Consider the following 22,118-nt stretch of genomic DNA (forward strand, 5'->3'; position numbering starts at 1 on the left):
CGAGAGCTTTGGTACAGTTTAGCTTCTAATCTAATTTATTACGTTTCATTATTGGATTGAGGATGCAAAAAAAAGAAGGGACGAAGAAGCGAACGTGGCACCTGGGACAGACCAACTCAATATTAACGGTGTCCATAGTCCAGCACCTTGAGTGCGGCGATGCTCCTATTACAGTAAGATACAGCCTCAAGCCCATTTACCGGAACTCCCTCCGGAGCAATCCTAACTTCGAATTCTCATTATCCCTCACACATCACATGTATAGTCTGCTCGGCGTAGATTCGCTACTGGATCTGGAGTTACTCGAAATGGCAATATCAACTGATCGGTAATTTCTTTTGTGTCTGATCTGTACGATCGATGAAAGCGTTTGGCGAAATGAAAAGTGTTACCATCGATTCGACACTTTATCACTCTCGCTACCGAACATGGAACGATCGCCCGATGAAGATCCCTCTCCAGGGAATTCTAATGTCCCTAAGACGATTAGAAAACACCTTAAGATGTGATCATGCGATTAGAAATTTGTACAAATATAGAGAAGTAAACATTAGTTTACCTTTTTGCGAGGTTTGAAGACTTGCTGTATTGCAAAGAAAACGAACTGAACTCACCTTCCTTTTATAGCCCACCAGACCAAGCAGACCACACACACAGGCCAGCTGTCCGCTTTGAAGGTCAAAAGAAACGATGACAGCAAATAGTCCAGAAGTGGAGCAGGCCAGAAGTGTGTTTCCATTGACTTTGCAAATTCCTTTCTACAATATATGTCCGTGTGTGTGTGTGTGTGTTGGGGGTTGAAGGTAAAAAAAAAGATTGCGACATAAAACCATACCGACAGAGTAAGAAAAAAAAACCAGCAACAAACGATCAACCCATCATCAGGTTCGTCGTGTGGGGTGTACCTTACCTTTAACGCTAAAGTATCCAATTCCACGCGATATGGAACCAGCTGGACCATGTGCCATGTGGGGCAGAAGCGGGAAAGCAAAAACAACAATATTTTAGGGGGTTTGCGTACATTTAGCGCAAGGGGGAAAAAACAAAAATTCCCACCAGGTACGACTTAATTTACCTCATGCTGGCGTTAGTAAGCAAAATAATAATAAAGAAACGGTGTTGTACCATTTGGAAAGCCGATATCTTTGCTGATGGTAAAGAAGTCAAACACACAAAAAAATATGGCCACACAATGTAGTTTTGTTGATAAAGAGAATATTTTGCGTTGCCGGCCAGACTGTAATGTGTTCTTATATTTCGTAAAGTCCCCAATCGAGGTTACAAATTCCTGAAAACCTGTTCCTATTAATGCAGCTTCCGTGTGTTTTTCTTCTCTTTATTTTTGCACCGGCATAAAAAAAAGTCAATGCACTCTCTCCCCTATTTAAAGAAGGGTTTGCAATAACAAACAAATAAATTCTACCAGCAAATGATGTAATTCACTGTCAAACTGGAGCAGCTTAAGTGCATTGTTTATAAAGGTGTACACACTTTACAGGACTGCGTGCAACCGCTTAAATATCCTCTCCATCTTTCATTCGGCTTTACTTGGGCCTGCACCCACTGTAGTGCCCATTTCCATTTAGCAACAGAAGAAAAAAAAACATCTTCCCGACACCCGAGTAAGGAGTGTAGGAGTTTTAAGTCAGAATACAGATCTGCAAACCCCGCTGGCCTCTGATGCTGGTTAACGGTGACAGTTTAACTGTTATTCTTGCCCCTTTTCACAGCAGGAATACCCGTGTGGCAAATCCCGCCAGCTGGGTGCCGGATTTGGAGCAAAAATGTTCTGACATTCTCTTCGTTTCGTATTTTTTTTTTCTTTTTTAAGCTGTACTCAAACTACCCCCGATAATCTAAACAAATTGCAACTTGTATCACGTAGCTGCGGGAGCTAGCAGCAAAACCGAAGCAGTTCAATCCCGCACTCAACTCTCAAGTGGAAGATAAGTTAAACAAACAAACAAACGAAAAAAACGGCACAAATATGCTGCTCATAAAAGCCGCTTAAGGATTAAGTTAAGACAGTTTTGTTTAACGAATCGCTTTCGTCTTTATCTTTCCTTCATTTTTTTCCCCTATCACAGAAAAGGAGATTCTTCAAGCCTACGCAAAAATTAAAAGCACATTCTATTATGTTATTACGCGTCATAAAGTTTGTTTTTCTATACGTGTTTTGTCTAACCATTTCTATCAGCAGCATTCCACTTAACGCCACCATTTTCTAACGCCTTCTCGGGTGGTCCACATGTCATCGAAACACGTCACGTCAACGCAAAACAATTGGCACAACCAACCATCGAGATCCGGGAATGTGAAGTCGTTCACAAGATTGCAAAAACGTTCATTTATCTTTCGATATTGGACACTTTGCTTGGGGCTGTTAAATTCTTTCCCCTTTTGCACGCACACGCAATCCGTGTACAGTGCAAGAAAGCACATTGTGTCCCGTTGGAATATATCCCGTCACCCCAAAACAGCGCTCCGGCTAGCGGATTTGCACACGCAACAGAAACACTTTATCATCCCGCATAGTTTGAGCACACTTTGTAGTTTTTTCCTTGAGCTTTGCTCGTCTTCGTTCGGTGTCGGCGAATTCTTTCACCCGATGCAGCAATTCGACCCCCGTCCCAGGGGACGATCGTTAGTTCGGGCGAGAAGGGGGAAGGGTCCGAGTGCCACGTGTGTCACTGACCTGACCTCCAAGCCACACCAACGTGTGTCACAATTCTTGGCATTTTCATCACCGAACACTGTCGTCTATTCTGAGCCTGGAGCGGTCAGTAAGGTAACGTTGGGCAGCAAAATACGGTCCCGTACCGAGCTGTCAGCTGAATAACTGGACTTCGTCTAATGCCTCGCGAAATCGTTTATCAATTCTCGATATTGTCAGGTATTGTGGAGCCGTCGGTGTTGGTTTTTTTTTTCATCTACAAGAATTGATAATTGTGATCAGCACTGTGCACACGAGACATAGAACCAACGTGATCATCCTCCGCTAGAACCTACTAATAGTGTCACCATCATCCCAATGGTAGTTTCCCTTCGACATAAACTAACTAAGCCGGACAGCTGAACAAGAACCGGCAGCCAAGGACAAGGTGGCAAGTCGGCGGACACTTCCACAGGGAGAGGTTGGCTATGAAAGGGCGATAGGTCCCGCTAACAAGCATCTCTCCAAAGCGCACGACGATGAAGATGACGACGTTTTGGTAAACGGACGGCCCTTCTTTGTTGCTTCGCCCTGACCGGACAGCAAGAATGGACACCGCAAAACGGCGTTGTGGACGACAACTAGCATCGTGTCCAACGTCACCAACCACCAGAGTTCGAACCCGCAAACACCAACGCTATCCCCGAACATGAGACCGCCCGACGAACGATCGGCTAACAGACGGCTCACGTTCAGCGTTTGTCGCGCTGAACGAGACGCGCGGCGAATTATTGTTGCCATTACCGTTCCAACATTCGCCGTGCATTCTTCTTTTGCCTTCTTATCGTCATTCTTCCCCTCCCGTCCCCCATTTCATCTCACCCAGCAACCAACTGACCGAAAGCATGCTGAGTTCTTCTTGTTCCTTTCCTTAGACGAGCGAGACGATCGAGCAGCTAGCAGTACCTCGCTTCTTGTGGGCACAACATAAAATATTGATCTTTGATGTTGTAGCTATTCATCCGAACTAACATTGCCAGCGTACAACTGGCTGGCCGTGTGCTTGGGCCCCACCTGGTACCACTCGGGTGGGTTCTTCACTCCGCTCCGCCCGGTGACAGCAACCTTCAATCGTGGGGGTCCACTTTCAATCGCTCTCTCTCATCTATACACATATTTATGATAGCTTGTAGCCATGTTTGCAGAACTAGACAATGGCACACAGCGTCCGAAAGACGAGGGAAGAACAAATCTGAGCCGATTCTTCTTCTTGCCGTCCCCATTCCCGGGTGACCTCTGTAACGGACGGTTTGATCTTGGGTACTGCGAAACCTAGGCTAGGTTGGGATTACTGTTTTCTCTGGACGTTGGACGTTTTAGTCGTGATCCAAGCGTGTCTTATTTGTGGAACTTCGAGTTTGCTTGGGAAATGTTATCCTATTGTCCTATTAAGTACTTAAAAAAATTAAGTTAAGAATAAAACGATTCCATAACATACTTGCACAATGAGACTGACGCCGTTACTACACTGTCCTACATTGAAATCTCGCATTAACTCGACAAATTACATCCACTCCACTATGAGTCGAAATAATTCGATACAAATTGATTCGTATCTCACCTGAAAACCCAGAGAAAATCCCACCCTCCCGTTGATATTAAGCTAGCGATTGGGCAATCAGTTTGAAGGAAATCAAACATTTCCTGCTAACCTATTTTGCGTTCAACTTGCATCAGTAGACGTCCGGAAGTAGAACCGTCGAAAACAAACGACCAATATAAGGCAACAAAATAATTGGATTAAAACGTAATTCACTCTAGCATCCGGTGTCTATCTGGATGGTGGATATGGCGCCAAGTATGGGTTTTCTTTGCTTCTTCTTTTATATATGGGATAGAAATGATCGGAAGTAGCTAGTTTTAGTCAATCCGCATACAATGGGAATGCGAAATAGACATCTTTCTAGGATATGTTTGATAGGTAGTCGATTTGTAGGTAGATCAAGCTAACCACGTTAAAGATGTACCAGGAGGAAATAAATATTGATTTTTTTTACAACTACTCTATGGAAGTATCTCTATGGAATGATTGTTTAACGATTTACTGAGCTTATTACATCAACGGTTAAACTGCTGTCTTTTGAGCTGTTACTCAACGCCCTATCGACCCCACACCACTGAGCAAACGGAAGGAAGTTATGTTCGATGCAGGAACTCCACCCAATAATTCTGCAACTAACCTTCCACGGCACTATGGTTACTGAAAGACTCTCCTACAAACCTCCTTACGGTCCGCCAAGAGCCAGCAAAACAAAAGTGGGTCCCGAAACAATGCCCACCCCTAAACCGACAATAAGTTCGATCTACAGTTAGGCCACGGTGTTCTTCTCGGACATAATGATAGGGAAGGAGTTCTCCAACGTTTCTACTATTTTGGGGAAAGGCATTAGGCGGAGGTTACGAGGAAACCTAACATTTGAACAAAACAAAAAGAAAAACAAAACCAAAAAAAAAAATGCCTAAAACCCCGTCTCTGACCAGATCGCACCGAAACGAAACTCAGCAAGTAACTTCCACCATCTTTCGCCCTCCCCCCCGTCCATTTAACGTCTCCCATGCCGCGTCTGAAGCGTGTCCTAAAATGCCTCTCATAACGTGCCATTCGTACACAGATACAAGGAAAACCTGACCTGCCTTTCCGTCAAGCACGTCAATCTGGCATCAAAAGAGCGATGGAAAACACCATGTCCATTGGTCTAAATCTGATAACAGAAGCAGAGCACATTTTGCAAAGCAAGCATCCCGCTAGCTTCACACACAGAGCTCGTCCAGCGGCCAAAGCACATACGGGCGTGTGATGAATCGATACACAAAGCGAGTGGCATCTCGTGCTGCTAGACGAAAACTAGCTCGCAACATCACAAACTAGCAGCAGAGTCCAAGCGTAAGAACCTCAAGTTCTTTCTATTTCTCATCAGCTTCTTCACCAGTGTACGTCGGTGCCCCGTCCAGAATCGGATGCCCGTTTTATCGATACAACCAAACCCGAACGAAATGGGTTTCTATCCTATCGACTGGGAAGATCAACCGTGGGGCCTGAGGAACTAATGTCTTTGCGGGTGAGTTGAAGCGATATGTACAAGAACTGCCAAACCTTCGTTGCGCAGTAATGGCGGTGCGGGAATAGAGAGATGAAATCAAACCGATATGCAAATGAGATTAAGATAAAGGTCAACCCTTCACAGAAGGAAGCGAAAGGATCATGGCAGGTGGCAGTAAAAACGAACATTCTGCTTTCCTACAGGTATCTTTCCGGGGAAAGATGATGGAACAGACATGTGTTCTATTCCGACTTCTTGCCATCGCAGTTTTAGCTCTTCAGGCTCTCATATAAAGCAACCTATAAATGCTTTCTCGAAGGTTTCAGACGACCCGGGGAATAGGACCTAGATCTCGTAACTTAAGCGATCGATAGGAATGTAGCATTGGGGAGGAGAGAAAGAGTGCGACGATACCAGAGAATAGAAAATCCCATGAAAGAACCTCCAGCATTTCTGCCCCCTCAATTGCTTCTCCCCACATCGTTGCAGTTTCTGCGAGGCGATCGTACAGGTGCGATTGTCTGCAACACTCCGTGCACGTGCACATCCAGCAAATCTGATTCCAAACCTTGACCACCTCTGGTAGGCAGTGAAGCGGACGTGGTCAGATAAGCTTGCGGTTGGCTGTTGTTAATCACTTCATTTACCATTTCTGCCATGTTGCCATGTTAAGTCTCCCGAGGGGGGAGGATGGCTTTAGATGCAGCAGATCAGTGAAGCGTGATCGATCCATCCGTTCTTTGGCTATGCTTGGTAATGTAATGCAATAACCTTACGGCCGACGGGGCTTAAAGATCGTACAGTGGTCATCAACTGTGCGATCCATGATGTTCTTGATCCTTCTCCATTCTCCAAAGAGATTCGCGGGAAAGATCACCAAAAGCAGATAGTGTCACCGGAAGGAAGACACGAAGCAGGTTTAATAGATTCATCCTGTTGTCCAAACCAATCGGATAAGGTTCACCTAGCATTGAAATGGTTCATGTGAAAAAAACACATCTAAACCTTTGTGGAATCTTAATCCAAAAAAACCCCTTCTTCAAACATGATCGTTCGAATTGATTCTCTTCGAAAAGAATTTTCTTCGCCGTCATTATCACTTTAGTCGCGATCTACAATGATCCTTCAGGTTAATTTATACGCGAGCGGGCGCGCGTGTGTGTGTGATGGTAGGCGCATCGAAAGGAACTTTTACGCAATCAAAAAGGAACACTTCATCAGAAACACTCACAGCACGTTGATAGAATATTTACCCTGAAGAAGAAGTGCGAGAAGCGTTGTGTTAATAAAACGCTATCACAAGTATCCATCACATAGAAAGATTTCGAAGAGTAGTGAGGAATGAAGCCAACATCAGCGCTTCCTGAGTGTGTCTGTAGCATTCACAAGCCAAACGTCTACCTTTAAAGCGTCCAGGCTTCAAACCTTCAGAAAATGAAGTGTGGCAAAGTTCTGCCTAGTCATTCCGAAAAAGGTTTTCCGAACCGTGCGTACTGGAGGATGCAGTTCTAACAGTTCCATTAGAACCTACGAAAGAAACGATGAGGCAGCAGAATTACTGAATAAGGGACACAATCCCACAACCCAATCCTCTCGCACACCTTCAATCGCTACGCGATCAGTAGTAGCAGAACGGCTTGTAATTTTGATAATAAAGTTTTTCTCACATTTCCTTCACGGATGCCGGGATTACTGATGGTGAGCCGTTGGAAATCGAAAGGATTGAGCCGTGAGAAACGGTGCGCCAGGAATTAGGCGTGCAATTACCGAGACCTTCACTAGTTGCTGCTATTTTGGTGGTACCTTAATAAGGTGTAAGGAACTTTTGGAGGAAGGTTTTAATCAGGATTAAATTTCTGCTTAATATCCTTAAGTGGTCTCGCCTATTTTATAGTTTCATTTAGTAGCGCATTTTTTTTTTGTTCTTGCACAAACCACGAGAAAGAACGAAATCGTTTTCATGTTCTACCAACTTTCTGCTTCCTGTTTTCACCAAAAAAAAACCTATCCACCATCAAACCCGAACGTGCTACATCAACTCAAAAGACTTCAACGACGGTGATGGCGACGAACCTCATCATACGATACGGGAGAGCTAGGAAGAAAACGCAACAAGAAGGAGGAATGAGGAGCACGGTACAGAGGAGTTCATTGACTCCGTGTACCACACCATTCGCCATTCGCCAAACGTTCTCTCTCTCTCTCTCTCTCTCTCTCTCTCTCTCTCTCTCTCTCGCTCGTGCAAAAACAGCTTTTCGCTGCAAAAGTTCTTTGCTGCAGCGAATTATTATCCCCTTCGCTTTGCACTGCGCCGTCGAACGATGCGGGAAGATTCGAGTTTTTGCTTTCAAGTCCAAGGAAAAATGTTCACTGTGAGCGTGCCCACTGGTCCGGGAGAGGTTGTCGGGAACTGTAGAACGGGGCAGGTTTGGTATGAAATTGCAAAAAGGAGAACGTTTAGCCAAGACCCGGGGGTTCATCTTCCGCAGTTCCACAACCCGCGAGGTCCATCGTTTGCCTTCAAAAAAAAATGGAACAAGAGCCATGCGAAGTGTGCAAGCGAGTGTGTTTGTGTGTGAAGCTGTGAACTTGTTCTCGTTTCCTGATCACTTTCGTAAATGAGACTCTTGATCGAGCGAATTAAGAACCAAACGCTTTCGAGCGGCTATACGAATTTATGAAGAATTGTTACCTTTTACCTAAAGTGATAGTAGGAAAGTAGAAAAATTGATCTTCAAATGTGAGGTAAAACATAAAACCTAACTCCATAATTTGGTTCATTCGTTGTCGCCTCATAAACCTCCCGCCAAAAGACAAGCGTCTCAAGCGCACTACATTGTTGCCAAATAATGTGAAAGAAAAAACAAGATCGCAACGATCGCAAGTACGATATTAAAGTTCGTCCCAGTGTGTATTGATGCGATCGCAACGATGATGACGATGCCGTTTCAACCTGCTTTATTATTCCTGTGCTGGTGCTATTGTATGGATGACAGCAAGAAACGCTTATTATGTAAAGCAAGAACCCATTTTTTTATGCTCGATGAAAACATAAAGTGAGAAAAGGAAGAGGAATTATTGTACGGGGGGATATACACAGCGGAAAAGGTAAGAACACACGACCTTGAAGCGGAGGTTTTGTTTTACACAAGTGATGCAAAAAATAAATTGAAGAGGAATGTAAACACAGTTCCGAATAAGATCAGAATAAACAATAGAATGTGTGTAATTATTCAAGAACATCAACTACAGGAAGAAGAACCCTTTTTCGTAAATTAAGTGATGGAAGAAACTTAAATTATTTGTTTCTCTTTTTTCGCTTAAAAATAGAAACTTCACATATTTCTCACATAATTCAACGAAAGAAAAAAAACAAATCCCACCATCTAAATTCTTCGCTGTGTGATGATCGAAGTAAAACACGATGAAACACACACACACAAATCATGATGTCCTGAGCTGATAGTTTTGCATTTTAGTTGAAGTGCTGATTTTTTATCGACTCATAACCATCATAAGTTTTGTCTAGTCGCGTTCTAAATGAGTTCCAGTGAAATATTCAAATTTTTCAGAACCGTCCCTTTATCGGTACCAACCGATCACCTATGGGCCTAAGATACGGTCGTCCTCTTCGTCCGAACTCGTTAAACGATCCGCACCGCTTTGGTTGAAGCCTTCCGAACAAAAATAAATAATTCGCAAACCCTAAAACTTGACCGATCGATCCCGTGAGTGTGGTTTCCCGCATTCTTCACATTAAAACCCGTGGCGACACTGAACCGGTTCCACTGGACGGTGGTCCCATCGACGGTGATGCCAAAAAGCCTAACGCGAGCTTGCGCAATCGAGACTGAACGGGATGAAGAATCATTGTGAAGCAGATTTCATTCCGTTTCTTCGTTGTTTTTTTTTATTTTCTTCAAATTTAGGTATTTATTTTATCAAGCTCAAGCTGCTTACTTTGTCGCCTTCATTTTGTTTGCCATCCTTTTTGTGTGTGTGTGTTTTTTTTACCTTAGAGCTTTGAGCTAATTTATTCAACTAGATTCGTTGAGAGGAAAAAGCACATCAAAACCTCTATCTAATGCTAATTGATTGCTAGATTAAACGCAACACTCATGATATGGGGGGCAACTAGGCACGCTCAAGTGTCTGTTTTCCTTCTAGCTTTATCTTGATTCTGATATGGTTTTTTTTCTCCTCCTTAAAGGGAAGCCATTCTTTTCGATAAGTTGTCTTGCACGAAATCAGGCACGAGACGACCACACGTACACGTTCCGTGACACTAATCTGCATACTGCACAGGCATGAGAACCGTCGTGGCTATTTCTTTTCCCTCCGTCCGATATTCCGATGTTTCGGGGAATGTTTCCCTGGTCGCATCGGACAGGCTAAGAAAACAGGCCTGTAACCGTTCATTGATCTTCACGTCTGGTTTACCTTCGAATTGATTTATCGATATCGGTTACGTTTCTGAATCGAAAACAAAACCTCCAAAACAAAAAAAACTGCCCCGTCTGGCCTGGTATCTTGTCATCTGGCGTACGTACAAAAATAAATCAACAACACATCAATATCACCATCCTCATCTGAGAGGCGTGCGATTGTTGGAGTTGTGATAAGATGAAGGAATATTTTGTTACATGCAGTACATACTCCTCCAATTCCATTTGCAGCAGGAAGCGGAATGGAGTGACTCAGGACCTTCGCCAAGACCCGGGATGAAAAGGTTGGAAACCGTTTTTTTTTATTTTCTAATCAAACGTTAACCATTGGTCACGGATTTTGTAAGGCGACTGAAGCTTATTTAATGTATTTGCTAGTAACCGCCAAATGCTTACATGTTTAGCCACGATGACGTGCCGCTTAGATAGGGACACTCCACTAATGGAGCTCCTTTTCATCAACTCCATAAATCACCTATTTCCGCCAACACACGGCAAGCAAAAGGTAACTCCCCCCCGAAAAACCAAGTGTGCGGAACGAATGTCCCCAAGCCCCAACACGCAAACAACCGTCAACACCTTTCCCGTGATTAGCTGTGTGCTTCTGTTTCGGCCGCTTACCTTGTTCGCATGTCTTACGTTAGTAGCTGCAAAAAAAAACAAATAACACCCGATTGTTTAAGTGCTTTCAGAAGATTACACGCCACAAAAACCATGGCAAAAGGTTCGAACATGGGGGACATAAAACGACCGTATCCCGTTATGTACCGCACCGTACGGGAGGGATCCCCGGTTGTTATCGCGCGAAGGTTTCCCGGCCGTAAGCTTAAGCTCGTGCTGCGTTTCGATTAGGTCAAGCCGGGCCTCAAAGCATCCTTTTTTGTTTCCTTCTTCTTTCACGGAAAAATGGTAGCCGTACCGTTTTGCTTTTGCATCGGCTTTCAATAAAAGCCATCCCGCCAAACGCCTACGAAATCCTTCCGGGATTATCGAACCGGGTTCCGGTTTGAATGGAAGACACTCACGGGAGACATCGCACGAGTTGAAAGTTTTTTACGCGACAGCACGAAAGCCCTTTTGCTTTATCGCTGACATTAGCGAACGTGCGTCAACGATAGTGAGGTCGCTTATCGTCACACTGCTTACAATTTGCTACAAAATAGCTATAAGCCTTCGAGCTGGAGCGGGATTCTGCCCGGTTCCGTAAGCATCTCCCTTCTAGATAACACCCGAACATTGCCACATACGCTAACCGATCATATACCGTCGTTAAGCCGGTATAGCCTAGATCAGATTTGCCCATTTCGCAAATGTTCTTTCAATGTACCCATCTAGATGGCTATCTGAGTCGTCAGACACTATACGGGCATTTGCACCATGCCTTCCTAAAATAGCACGCGCGATCCGACAACTGATCGAACCAATCCGATCGGGATAAGATTAGCGGGAGCTAAATTTACACCTTGCACGAATGGTAAAAGGGTTCGTCGCTTGGTACGGTGTGTTGCACCGTATCTATGCGCGCCTTCTGCAGGGTGTTTGTAATCGAAGGTGAATGGAGCGGACAGGAAACAAACGCCTATTCTTCTGATGTATATCTCAAAGCTAGCCTACGGAATGTGGTGAATATACTATACATGGTTCAAGGTTAATGAACAACAAAAAAAAAATGGCAATCAAAGAATGCAAACAAATAACAGATCGATAGAGTTAGATCGAGATCAATGTCAATGTTTTCTACACAAGGCTATGCAGGGTGTACATTATTGCAAAGCTTTTAAGCTTAAATGGTTTTGTTCTCCTTTTTCGTTTTGTTTACACAATTCCTATTATTTTTTTTTATTTTATTTTCTACTTTGCTGTTTTGTTTTGCTTATATTAAGTTTGTTTTTTGTTTTTATTGATTGTTCTTTTTACTTTGGTCACTTTTTTATGTTTTTGTTCATTTTTATTTGCTGTTTTCTTTAATTCTTTTATAATGAAGAATTGCTTTATCTTTCATATTATTGAATTTAAATTTAGTGTAACTTTCAATCTTAAATTTTAAGTATTATAATTTAATTTTACTTTTTTATACTATATATGAATATACTATACACGGTTCAAGGTTAATGAACAAAAAAAAGGCAATCAAAGAATGCAACAAATAACAGATCGATAGAGTTAGATCGAGATCAATGTCAATGTTTTCTACACAAGGCTATGCAGGGTGTACATTATTTTAAAGTTTTTAAGCTTAAATGATTTTGTTTTCTTTTTTTTCCTTGTTTACACAATTCCTATTATTAATTTTTTTTATTTTATTTTCTACTTTGCTGTTTTGTTTTGCTGATATTAAGTTTGTTCTTTGTTTTTATTGATTGTTCGTTTTACTTTGGTCACTTTTTTATGTTTTTGTTCATTTTTATTTGTTGTTTTTTTTAATTCTTTTATAATGAAGAATTGCTTTATCTTTCATATTATTGAATTTAAATTTAGTGTAACTTTCAATCTTAAATTTTAAGTATTATAATTTAATTTTACTTTTTTTCCCAAAAAAAACACATAAACGATTCGGTAAATATTGATCTCAAGGACCCTTGTTTTGGTCGATATAAAAAAAACCAGCTATGATTCAAGCACCACAAGCGAAAGGATCTAGATGCCTATTAAAATTAGCGCTAACCTTTATCGAATCTCTTAACACTTCATCACTGTCCAAACACATCCGGTGTCGGTATGTGGGTTTTAACCTTCCGAAAATTATTCATCGTCGAAGGGTGTATCATCTTAGCGTACATATCACTATCGAAAACCACTATCGGATATGTTACATTTGTTGCTGCAATAAATTGGACCGAAAAACCTTCAAGAAAGTGGTAAAGAAGGATATAAGCATCAGCAAACACGCAAGCACGACCGGAAACGGAAGCAGCGGGACAGCGCGTACTTGCGCTTCTTTCTTGCGCGCTGATCATGTTAACCCCCCCCCCCCCCCCCCCCCCCCCCTTCGCCCAGCAGCCTAAGGCTGCGTCGCAGTGTAAATAGTGTTATCGGTTAAAAGCTCAACATACCTGTAGCGCCGCATCCGGATACGGTCGTCGGTGATAGGACACGGTTGAGGCGGCGGTGTCGATGACCGCGGTTGCCGTTGAAGATGTGGTTGATGCTGTTGTAGCCACCGTACCGACTGCAGGTGCCGCTGATGGTGCACCCACCCCGGTTGCGGACGTTGATGCGGACGGTGTGGATGGCGCCACATTCGCGATAAGCCGCATGCTGCTTCGTTTCAGATTGTTCGCACTATTGTTACCAGCGTTGCCGTTAGTGCAAGTGGTGTTGCTGGTGTTGCTGGGTGCTGTGATCGTGTTGCCCGTCGTATGGTTTGAACTCTCACCGGACGGCCCAGCACTGTTGCTGCTGCTGCTGCTGCCCGTGCCCGAAGGTGGTATTGGAACGCCAACTCCACCACCGGCACCACCTCCATTGGTGTATCGTGCCGTCGTGCTCGTTGCCAATTCCATTGTGCTGTCGCCAATAGACATCACCCACAGCGCACTCACACACACTCGCGTACAGCTCACTCACCAAAAAAAAAACCACCCCACTCACTCACTCACTCACTCACCAGGCGAATGTACGAAACACCAAAATGCGTGTTTGCTTGTTGGCATCGGGGTCTCAAAAAACACAAAAACACAAAACAACGAGCAAACAACAAAAAAAAACCACCTACAACACTGTGGATGCGTTTTCCGTTCGATCAGCCATCAGCCCAAAACACACCAACACATGCTGCACCTGCGGTGAGTGTTTTTCCTTTTGCTGTGAGCAAGAAAGAAACGCGCGCAAAGCAAAACGAGAGAAAAAAATGAAGCAAAAGATATACATTTGTAACTTTTCCACCCAATTTTCCGCCTTCTTTTAATTCCACCTTTCCCGCTCCTATTCAAACCCCGCTCCCCCTGAAAACCCACCCCCCCAGTACACACGCACACACAATCACACACAGCCACACACGCACACACACGACCTCCGGTACGTTACACTGCAGCAACCCGGTGGGCGGCCTCTTTCTTATGCTTCATCATCAACACGATCATCATCTTCTTCACCTGCTCATCATCATCATCATGATTCACTGTGTTTCACTTTTGACCTGCCAGCCCGTCGGTGTTTTCACTGTGTTGCATTTGGTGGGGCGGGGGGAAGAAGGGTATGGGATGGGGGCCTTCTTTTCTATGCAATTTTCCCTCCCCAAAACAAAACAACAAAACGCGCATCAGATTATACGTCGCTTCACACACTATTCCCACATCGACACCAAAAACTTGCGACGCGCGTGGCACTCTCTCGCACTTTATTTTTTTTTAATCTATTTATCTATGTTTTTCTTCTCTCTATCTCTCTCTTTTTCTCTCTTTTCCAAGTCGTCCCACGGCGGGAAAATTTAGTCGGGAAAATTTTGCAGCATCTCACGTCCTCCCACCCCCCAGCGCACTAGCGATGCGGCGAGAAAACAAATCACAAATCACACCCAACGCTTACAAAAAACCGTGTACTAAGTCACAATGGACAGCGTTATGTTTCTGTTGTTGCTGAAAAACAAAAAAAAACATAATGAAAGAAAAGAAAGATTAGAAACCATCACAAAAGGGTCGGCTATGGACAGAGTAAGGGGGATGAGGAGCAACATGCGTATAGAAGTGGGGTTAGGGGGGATAGGGTAGTATTGAGATAAGGCTTGAAGATGACAATGCTCATCTCGCAATGTAAGCGCATGCTCCTGCATTGGTGTCTGTCGTTGGGAGGAGAAACTTTATTCACACTATCAATGACCTTTCACACTTGACTTTGCATTAATTCACGTTTCAACAATACGGTTTTGAGTTAAAATCCCGACCAGATCATGTTTCCTACACGTTGGATTAACCATTTAAAATTAAAAAAAAATTTATGATTTTAAACATAGAAATATTATTAAACAGTACAATTTCGTGTTGAAATAAAATCAAAATTGAAAATATTTTTTTTGGAATAATCGATTTAGCTTTAACCGATCGATTACTCAGTCATTTAACGCAACATTAGGCTGATAGAGGGCGATTATGTGTAATGTGAACTATTAAGGCAAAACAATTTCAACCGCTTGTTTTTTTTTTCTTCAAACCATTTTGACAAGGAACTGTCAAATTGGAATTGTACAACATTAGAAAACCTTTCCACCTTAATGCGATACAAAAAACAAACCCTCCGACAAACAACCCGGAAACAATTCGTTCGACCCGGTGGCATCCACGTATCAATATCCGATATCGGGAGCACTTTCCAAATCAAGCGCCCATTTGTATCGCTCACCCCACCCGCCCCCCAAGTGTTTCGGAAACTAGGTGCAAAAAAAAAACCGAAAAGAAAATTTCCACACACCCTCTTGTGGCAAAAAGCAAAAAAAAACACAAATACACATACAACAAGCAGACACAAAACAACTTCTCGATCGGTGGAAAATTAGTTCGATAATCGGTGTTCGGTGCTGCACTGATATCCGGACTCTGCCATCACACTACCCGTGGAGGGGCTGCGATTTTCCCTCCACCCCCCCCCCCCCCCCCACCACCGTCTAGCTCGGCTACCGATTTCACAACCGTTGTGCCACTCCACTCTTCCCACCGGCGTACGGCCTTTGACCGAAAACCGCGATCCGAATCAAATTTTTGGCCACCGCCAAAGCTTTTAAGCCACACCAGGGTGTGGATTCAATAATAATTGCGTACCGTGAGCCATGAGTAATGAGGGGAAAATCGTTGCCTCCACCAGGAGCATCATTGGCTCCTGATTGGCGTCGGAAAGGGTGCGTGGCCACTGGCCAGCCATTACTGCCGGTGTCCATTAGGCACCTGACCAACAAAGCAAAATAGCTAACCGAAAGAAGGTGTAGAAGAAAAAAACAACACAATAGCGGCAATGTAAGTACCAATGGAACATATGATAACAGGGGAAAAAAATACTTTAAAAAAGATGTACATACACAAAGAAACAAAAACAAACCATTCGCGGCCACTTTTTTGTGGAAATTGATACCTTCCCATCAGTGCTGTCCATCTGACGATGGTGTGGTTGTTGTACAATTTTCATCCTTTTTTTTTTGGTGTATGTGTTATGTTAGATTGTTTCGGTTTTGGGTGAATTTCGACGCTTCGAATGTTTCACCGATCGCCAACAATAGTAGATCGGTTCGGTTGTGAAAATTATGCATTGGTTTGCTTGCCTTTGTTCTTGGATATTTACAAACTTTGTAAGAATATTTTATGTAAGTTACACATTACATAAAAATTCATTAAAATGTAGTACGAAAATTGATGAAGGAAGGTCTCTTACAGAAGAATGTTCCAAACATCATCCGACGAGATGGACGAGAGAGGAATATCTGAAAAGAAAGGAAAATAAATGAAATTAGTATTATAATTTTGTTTGATTATTCATTTTGCATTTTATAGTCTAAATAAATACAAACATTTAAGGTTGAAGAAAAATATTAAAAACAAATTATACAATGACACAAATTAATTCATTAAAGCAGCACGAACCACTTAAAAACAATAAAAAGAAATTGTTTTCCCGATTGCACTGTGCATCAACCTTCATCAAAAATCAATCAAAACTCGCCTCCTGACTACCTGCATTGCGCGGAGAAAGACCGGTCGTTCTCAAGTTGCAACAATTCAAAGGACTTCAACGGAAAGCGACGAACCTCGTGCGTCGAACACGCGGTTGTTGAGCGCATTTTTCGTTTTCAGCATTTTTTTTCTCTTCTATTTACGTTTGTATGTTGTTCTTTCTACTTTCTACTATTCTTCTACCTTCGCTGCATGCTACCTTTGTTTGCGTTGATCTTTTCCACCTACGAGAGATTTTTTGTTGTTGTTTTTAAATCGTCCTTTTACTATTGTTGTATCTTTTTTTTCTTCTTTTCCACCCTTTACGATCGGCTTACAGTGCAAGGAGTAGAGAAGGATAAGGAAGGTTTTTTTTCATTATTGCTCCGGCATTTCTACGTTTCATATTGTCCTTCTCACATTAGCAGGTTATTCCCGATTGCCGTACGATATGCCCCATATATCCATTTCAACGAGCAGCATGACACAGCCGTTTATGAAGTCCTTTTTTCTTTCAATCGGAAATCCTTATCCCTGACCCTGCCTAATCGCTACCACTTGATACAAACATGTTTCGAGGTTTGCCGTATGAAAATATATCAACCAAAAACAGTGAAACTTCAAATCGTATTCGTAACGTAGCTTCAAGCTCTTCAAAAGTACCCCTTTTTTAATTTTATTTTAATACTTTTTGACCTGGGATTCTTGTGGTTGATGAAGAATTCCCCTAGAACAACAGTACATTGAAGCATCTAAAACTAACAAACGGAAGCAGTAAAATGTGGAAATATAAGGAAGGAAATAACAACCCATTGGACCCCCCAAAAATTGGAGATCTTTCATAATTACTATGCCCCGATGGGACGATCCTACCCTAAAATGCAGTTTATTTCGCTTTCGCTTGTAGGAAACCACCCCTAATCGTCACTCCGTCCGCACAGGAATACTTTGCTTCTTTGTTTAACCTAATCTCTCTCGTGATTTATTTTATCCCTGCTATAAAACACACGCACTCAGGGGATTCTTTTTTTTCTTCCATCCATTCCCAGGCCGGCAAACGCAGCTTAAACAATTGCAAGTGATAGAATTTTATGATCGTTACCAGCGGATTTTCGGGAACGTAAGAAGTTGGCTAGGACAGACCGAAAAGTAACACCGGGAGGCTTTGGCGATATCGCCAGTGCATGCCGAGCAGGAGAAGAAGCTAAAGGTTCATTCCGTAAAATGGTTAACAATATTTAACACGCCTTTAATGACAGGTAGAGCCCACCGGAACGAGATCTTCCTAATGCTAGTGTTTTCTTTTTTATTTCCTTCTTGACTGGTAGGGCCACACACACACGCGCACCCCGGGGGAGGCCTAACGTACGGAGTAAATGGGTTGGCGCCGGTATGTCGAGGTTAAGGGACCGGGCAGGGCAACTATTTCCATGCTCAATCATAAAATTGAAATTGTGGAACGAAGGTTTTTATTTCTCCCTCCATGAAAGTGAGTATTCAAGGTGATTCTTGAAGTAAGGAATAATTGTTATTACTGTCGCAGTTTGTAGTAAAAAAAGAAGCATAAGAAATGTAATAATTTTTGTGTTTTTTCTTGCCACTCATTGAACATAAGGTATGTTTCTTGTTGATTTTTAGCAAACCATTCGACTGGCATAATAGTTATGGCATGGGTCTTCACATGGCAAGACTGGTACCAAATCCCATCTGAATCGTTCCTCTTTCAATCTTTATCGAGATACGGATAAATATTACGTCAAAAACCTTCATTTGTTATTGTGACTTTCCACCATTTTGATTTTCCCGTTTTCATAAAACGTTTTCACATATTTAAGAAAGTTTCATCATAATCAAAACGATCGTCCCAAAACTATTATAATAAAAAAAATCAAATAAGTTGTTAACGCTTTTATTATGCAAACATTTCAAACTAAAATCAACAGTGAAACAACACAACCATCGATTATGTAGACAGCGGAAATATTAAACCACCATCCCGGAAATCTTAAAACCATGCAAAGATTATGTGACAATAAATCTCATCAATAATCGACGATTTCCTTATGATAGAGATCCGAAACTTCAACCATAAACAAGTTGCAGAATAAATTATGCTTTGTTTTATTTTATTTAGAGCAAATGCATTAATTTATTGGAGAAGTTTTTTTGGGTTAAAGTTGAGGTTGTATTGGTGCCTTGGGAAATAAAAATATGTTCAAAAAGTTTGAGGAATAAACTAGTGAGTGGAAATAACAACTCAATATGCTGTATTAACCCTTTAATTCATAGTTTGAAGAATCAGAATACGTGATCTAACTCCCCAACTCCTGTTGAGGCCTCTCATACATTTCATTATTCAAGAGTAATTTAAATCACTGTGAGTGAGTTGCTGGTCACCGTGAGAACTTAAATCCCAAACTAAGCTCACTCATTAGTTTTATAACTCGCGAGTGATTCAAATCCTGTCTGTGTGAGTTGAATCGCAAATGAACAATAAAAGCTCTTCGCGGTGATTCAACATCAACTCACTCATTCTGATCCAGTAAGATCATCGCTAGAACAAACTAATAAAATCTTTAGTAGAATCTACATTCAAGCCCAATTTCCCATGCCAGTGACGATAGTTTCAAGGCGATGATCGCAACTATAGCCTGGTCTCACGTCGACGTCTGTTATAACGACGCTGCTGCTCCTGCTGATGATGATGAATTGCCATCTCACCAAACCGCGAAAGAGGGTGGAAAATAAATCATCAATCTATTCGCAGATAACGAGCTTAGTAACAGCAGTTTTTGTGTCTTGTTGGCTTTTTTTATTGCTGCAGATACTACTACTACTTTCCACCTCAGCGGTCACCACTGAAGCCAAGCTACATCTCACTTTCTGGTTTGCTTTTCGCCACCAAACTTCAGAATGCTAAACCCCCTTTTTCCACCAACCGGTGTCTGTGTGTGTGTTAGAAAGCGAACAAAAATGAAGGAATGTCTGTGCGTTTTGTTTTTACTACGTGTGTTCTATGTGAGCAATTTCACTTCCCGCCGCGTTGCGATTCCCTTCAAGCATCAAGCGAGAAAAGTTTTAGAATTAATTGTGCTTTTGCTCGCGAAACGAAACAACCTACGAGCGATAATCTGACCGTGAAGGTCTCAACCCTCAGACCGGACAGCCGGACGAAAGATAGCTCTTTTGCACTGGAGTGGAGTGAATTATCGCAAAAGCTCCATCATTCGCTACGCCATGCGCCCGGTAAACGGGCCTCGGGAACCACACAGAACGAGGAAAATAAAATGTGCCCGAAACCGGAAAGAGCTTCCCTTTGCTCTTGCCCATTTTCTAAGCTGGCGAGCAGCTGCCTTGGTCGGTTTTTGTTATTGGCCACTTCTTTTAACACCTGCCTCGGTAGGGGTTGGGCGCGTAAAATAGTTCCGTAGAATGATTTGCTGTCCGAGTGGCTGCTGAAATGCTTACGCAAGACGGCAGCATGAGCCCACCAGTTGAAGCCAACCGTTGTCACAAAATGTATCCATAAAAGGTTGCTTCCTGCTTTACGTTCCTTTGGAGATGTGGAATAGGTAATAAATTAATAAATAAAAACTGTGATCTTGTACTATGGTCTGGTTTTGCTACAAGATGAAAAGATTTTAAATCGTAAAGAATTTTTGAGGTTTTTTTTAATAAAATAGAGAAGGTGGGACCTCCATCAAGTAGTCTATTGCGAGTCATTCAAAAATTTCCTTTTTTTTTCTTTTCTTGAAACTTTACGTGAATCACTATCAATAATTAATTTTAAGATAAATAAAACTCTCTCTAACCAATGTCACATTTATCTCTTGGTGAGTTGAGCGGTGTTAAGGGTATTATTCAATAAATTTTATTACCTTTAACGAAATCCAATAAATATCATCAAGTAAAACAACGACCGTAATCGTAATAAAACAATTTTTCATTCATATTTATAGCCAAACAACCAACTCGTACGATATCTTATCAAGGTGATGAAATGGTCAATCGAATTCATATCAAAGAGATAAAAAAAAATGTTGACACATCGTCAAGTAATAACCTTTTAAAACATTAAATTTCCGATTCGATTAGCCGATTCCTATTAACAACTTCCTTTCTACAACCTTTTCGAATGGTGTTTCCGTTTTTTGCCTATATCACTTCTCCGTCTCATCTATCTGCACAACCTTCAATCCTTTCCGGACTGGTCTGATACGTATCTGATGCTCCAGTTGCATCGTGCAAACATTTGAATAACCGTGAAAACGACGTGTTTTTCCGGAATGACGAACGCCCCAAAACGAGCGGCCAAGGTTAGTCACGCTACCATGTGCAACGATCATATGCGTTTTGCTCTTCGCTTCTTCAAGGAAAACAATTCACCAGACTAGAAATTATTACTATGGTACAACAATTTACACGAATGGCTTCTTTTCAACAATTGTCTATAGGAGATATGCAACAGAACATCCATACGATCAAGTAAGATCATGAACTGTAGCACATGATAAATTAGCTTTTTCGCTTCATAATTACTCTACAGGGATGAAAAATATCGAACGTGAGGAAAAATAAAAGATGTTTTTCCCAACTATGACACTTTTATTGCTCTCATAAAACACTGCGCGAAGGACGAAATAGGCTATAGAAAGAATTTCAAAAATAAAAGGCAATTGGTCACAAAAAAAATATCTCACAAATAACCTACAAAAGCTTAGAGCTTCACAATTCTTCTACCATAAAACCCTTTTTTGTGCCAATTTAATGGAAAAGCAAAAATTCTCACACTAGAAAATGTTATCTAAAACATTACAAATTCCCAAAAACTACAGATTCCGTGAAGCGTTTTTTCTGTTTGCATACGGCCAAAAACCTGCAACCTGTGTATGTTGGTACCCTTGGCTGACTATTTATCCCAGTATTTCGTACCCGTATAATTACCAAAAACCCGTACGGGGAGAAACGTGCAGTACCTGATGCTGTATCGCACACATGCACACACCGCGCCGGTGAAAGATTCGACCTCCGACACAAGCGACGAACCCGGGGCGTAAAAGTAAACCCTACAACAACCAAGGCACAAAAAGTTCTCACTTTCCGTTTCACATGATCGATGGATGAATATTTATGAAGTTGGAAGAATGATATTTTCATGTCCGGAGCAAACATATCGGGAATGCCGTTGCGATGGGCAATACGGAGCAAACACGAAACGAGCACAAATAAAGCACGCCAAAAAAGGGACGAATGGCCGGGGTTCTGATCGCCTTCGCCGTTGAGC

General features: G+C 42.1%; 1 protein-coding gene across 4 annotated transcripts in view; it reads right to left on the reverse strand.

Moving 5' to 3' along the window:
* Window positions 1-22,118, reverse strand: part of LOC125762873 (protein Shroom) — a 177,848-nt gene that overhangs the window by 152,643 nt on the left and 3,087 nt on the right. For 2 of the 4 annotated variants that reach the window (XM_049425446.1, XM_049425449.1), the window contains exons 2-3: window positions 16,557-16,605; window positions 13,253-14,776 (exon numbers count right to left, since the gene is read on the reverse strand). In XM_049425446.1, coding sequence (XP_049281403.1) covers window positions 13,253-13,723 — 471 coding nt within the window. In that variant the 5' untranslated portion in view covers window positions 13,724-14,776; window positions 16,557-16,605. The remainder of the gene's footprint in view (window positions 1-13,252; window positions 14,777-16,556; window positions 16,606-22,118) is intronic. The other 2 variants (XM_049425448.1, XM_049425447.1) reach the window with 1 other exon arrangement.

Source organism: Anopheles funestus, chromosome 2RL, assembly GCF_943734845.2.
Source record: "Anopheles funestus chromosome 2RL, idAnoFuneDA-416_04, whole genome shotgun sequence".
Taxonomy (NCBI): Eukaryota; Metazoa; Arthropoda; class Insecta; order Diptera; family Culicidae; genus Anopheles; species Anopheles funestus.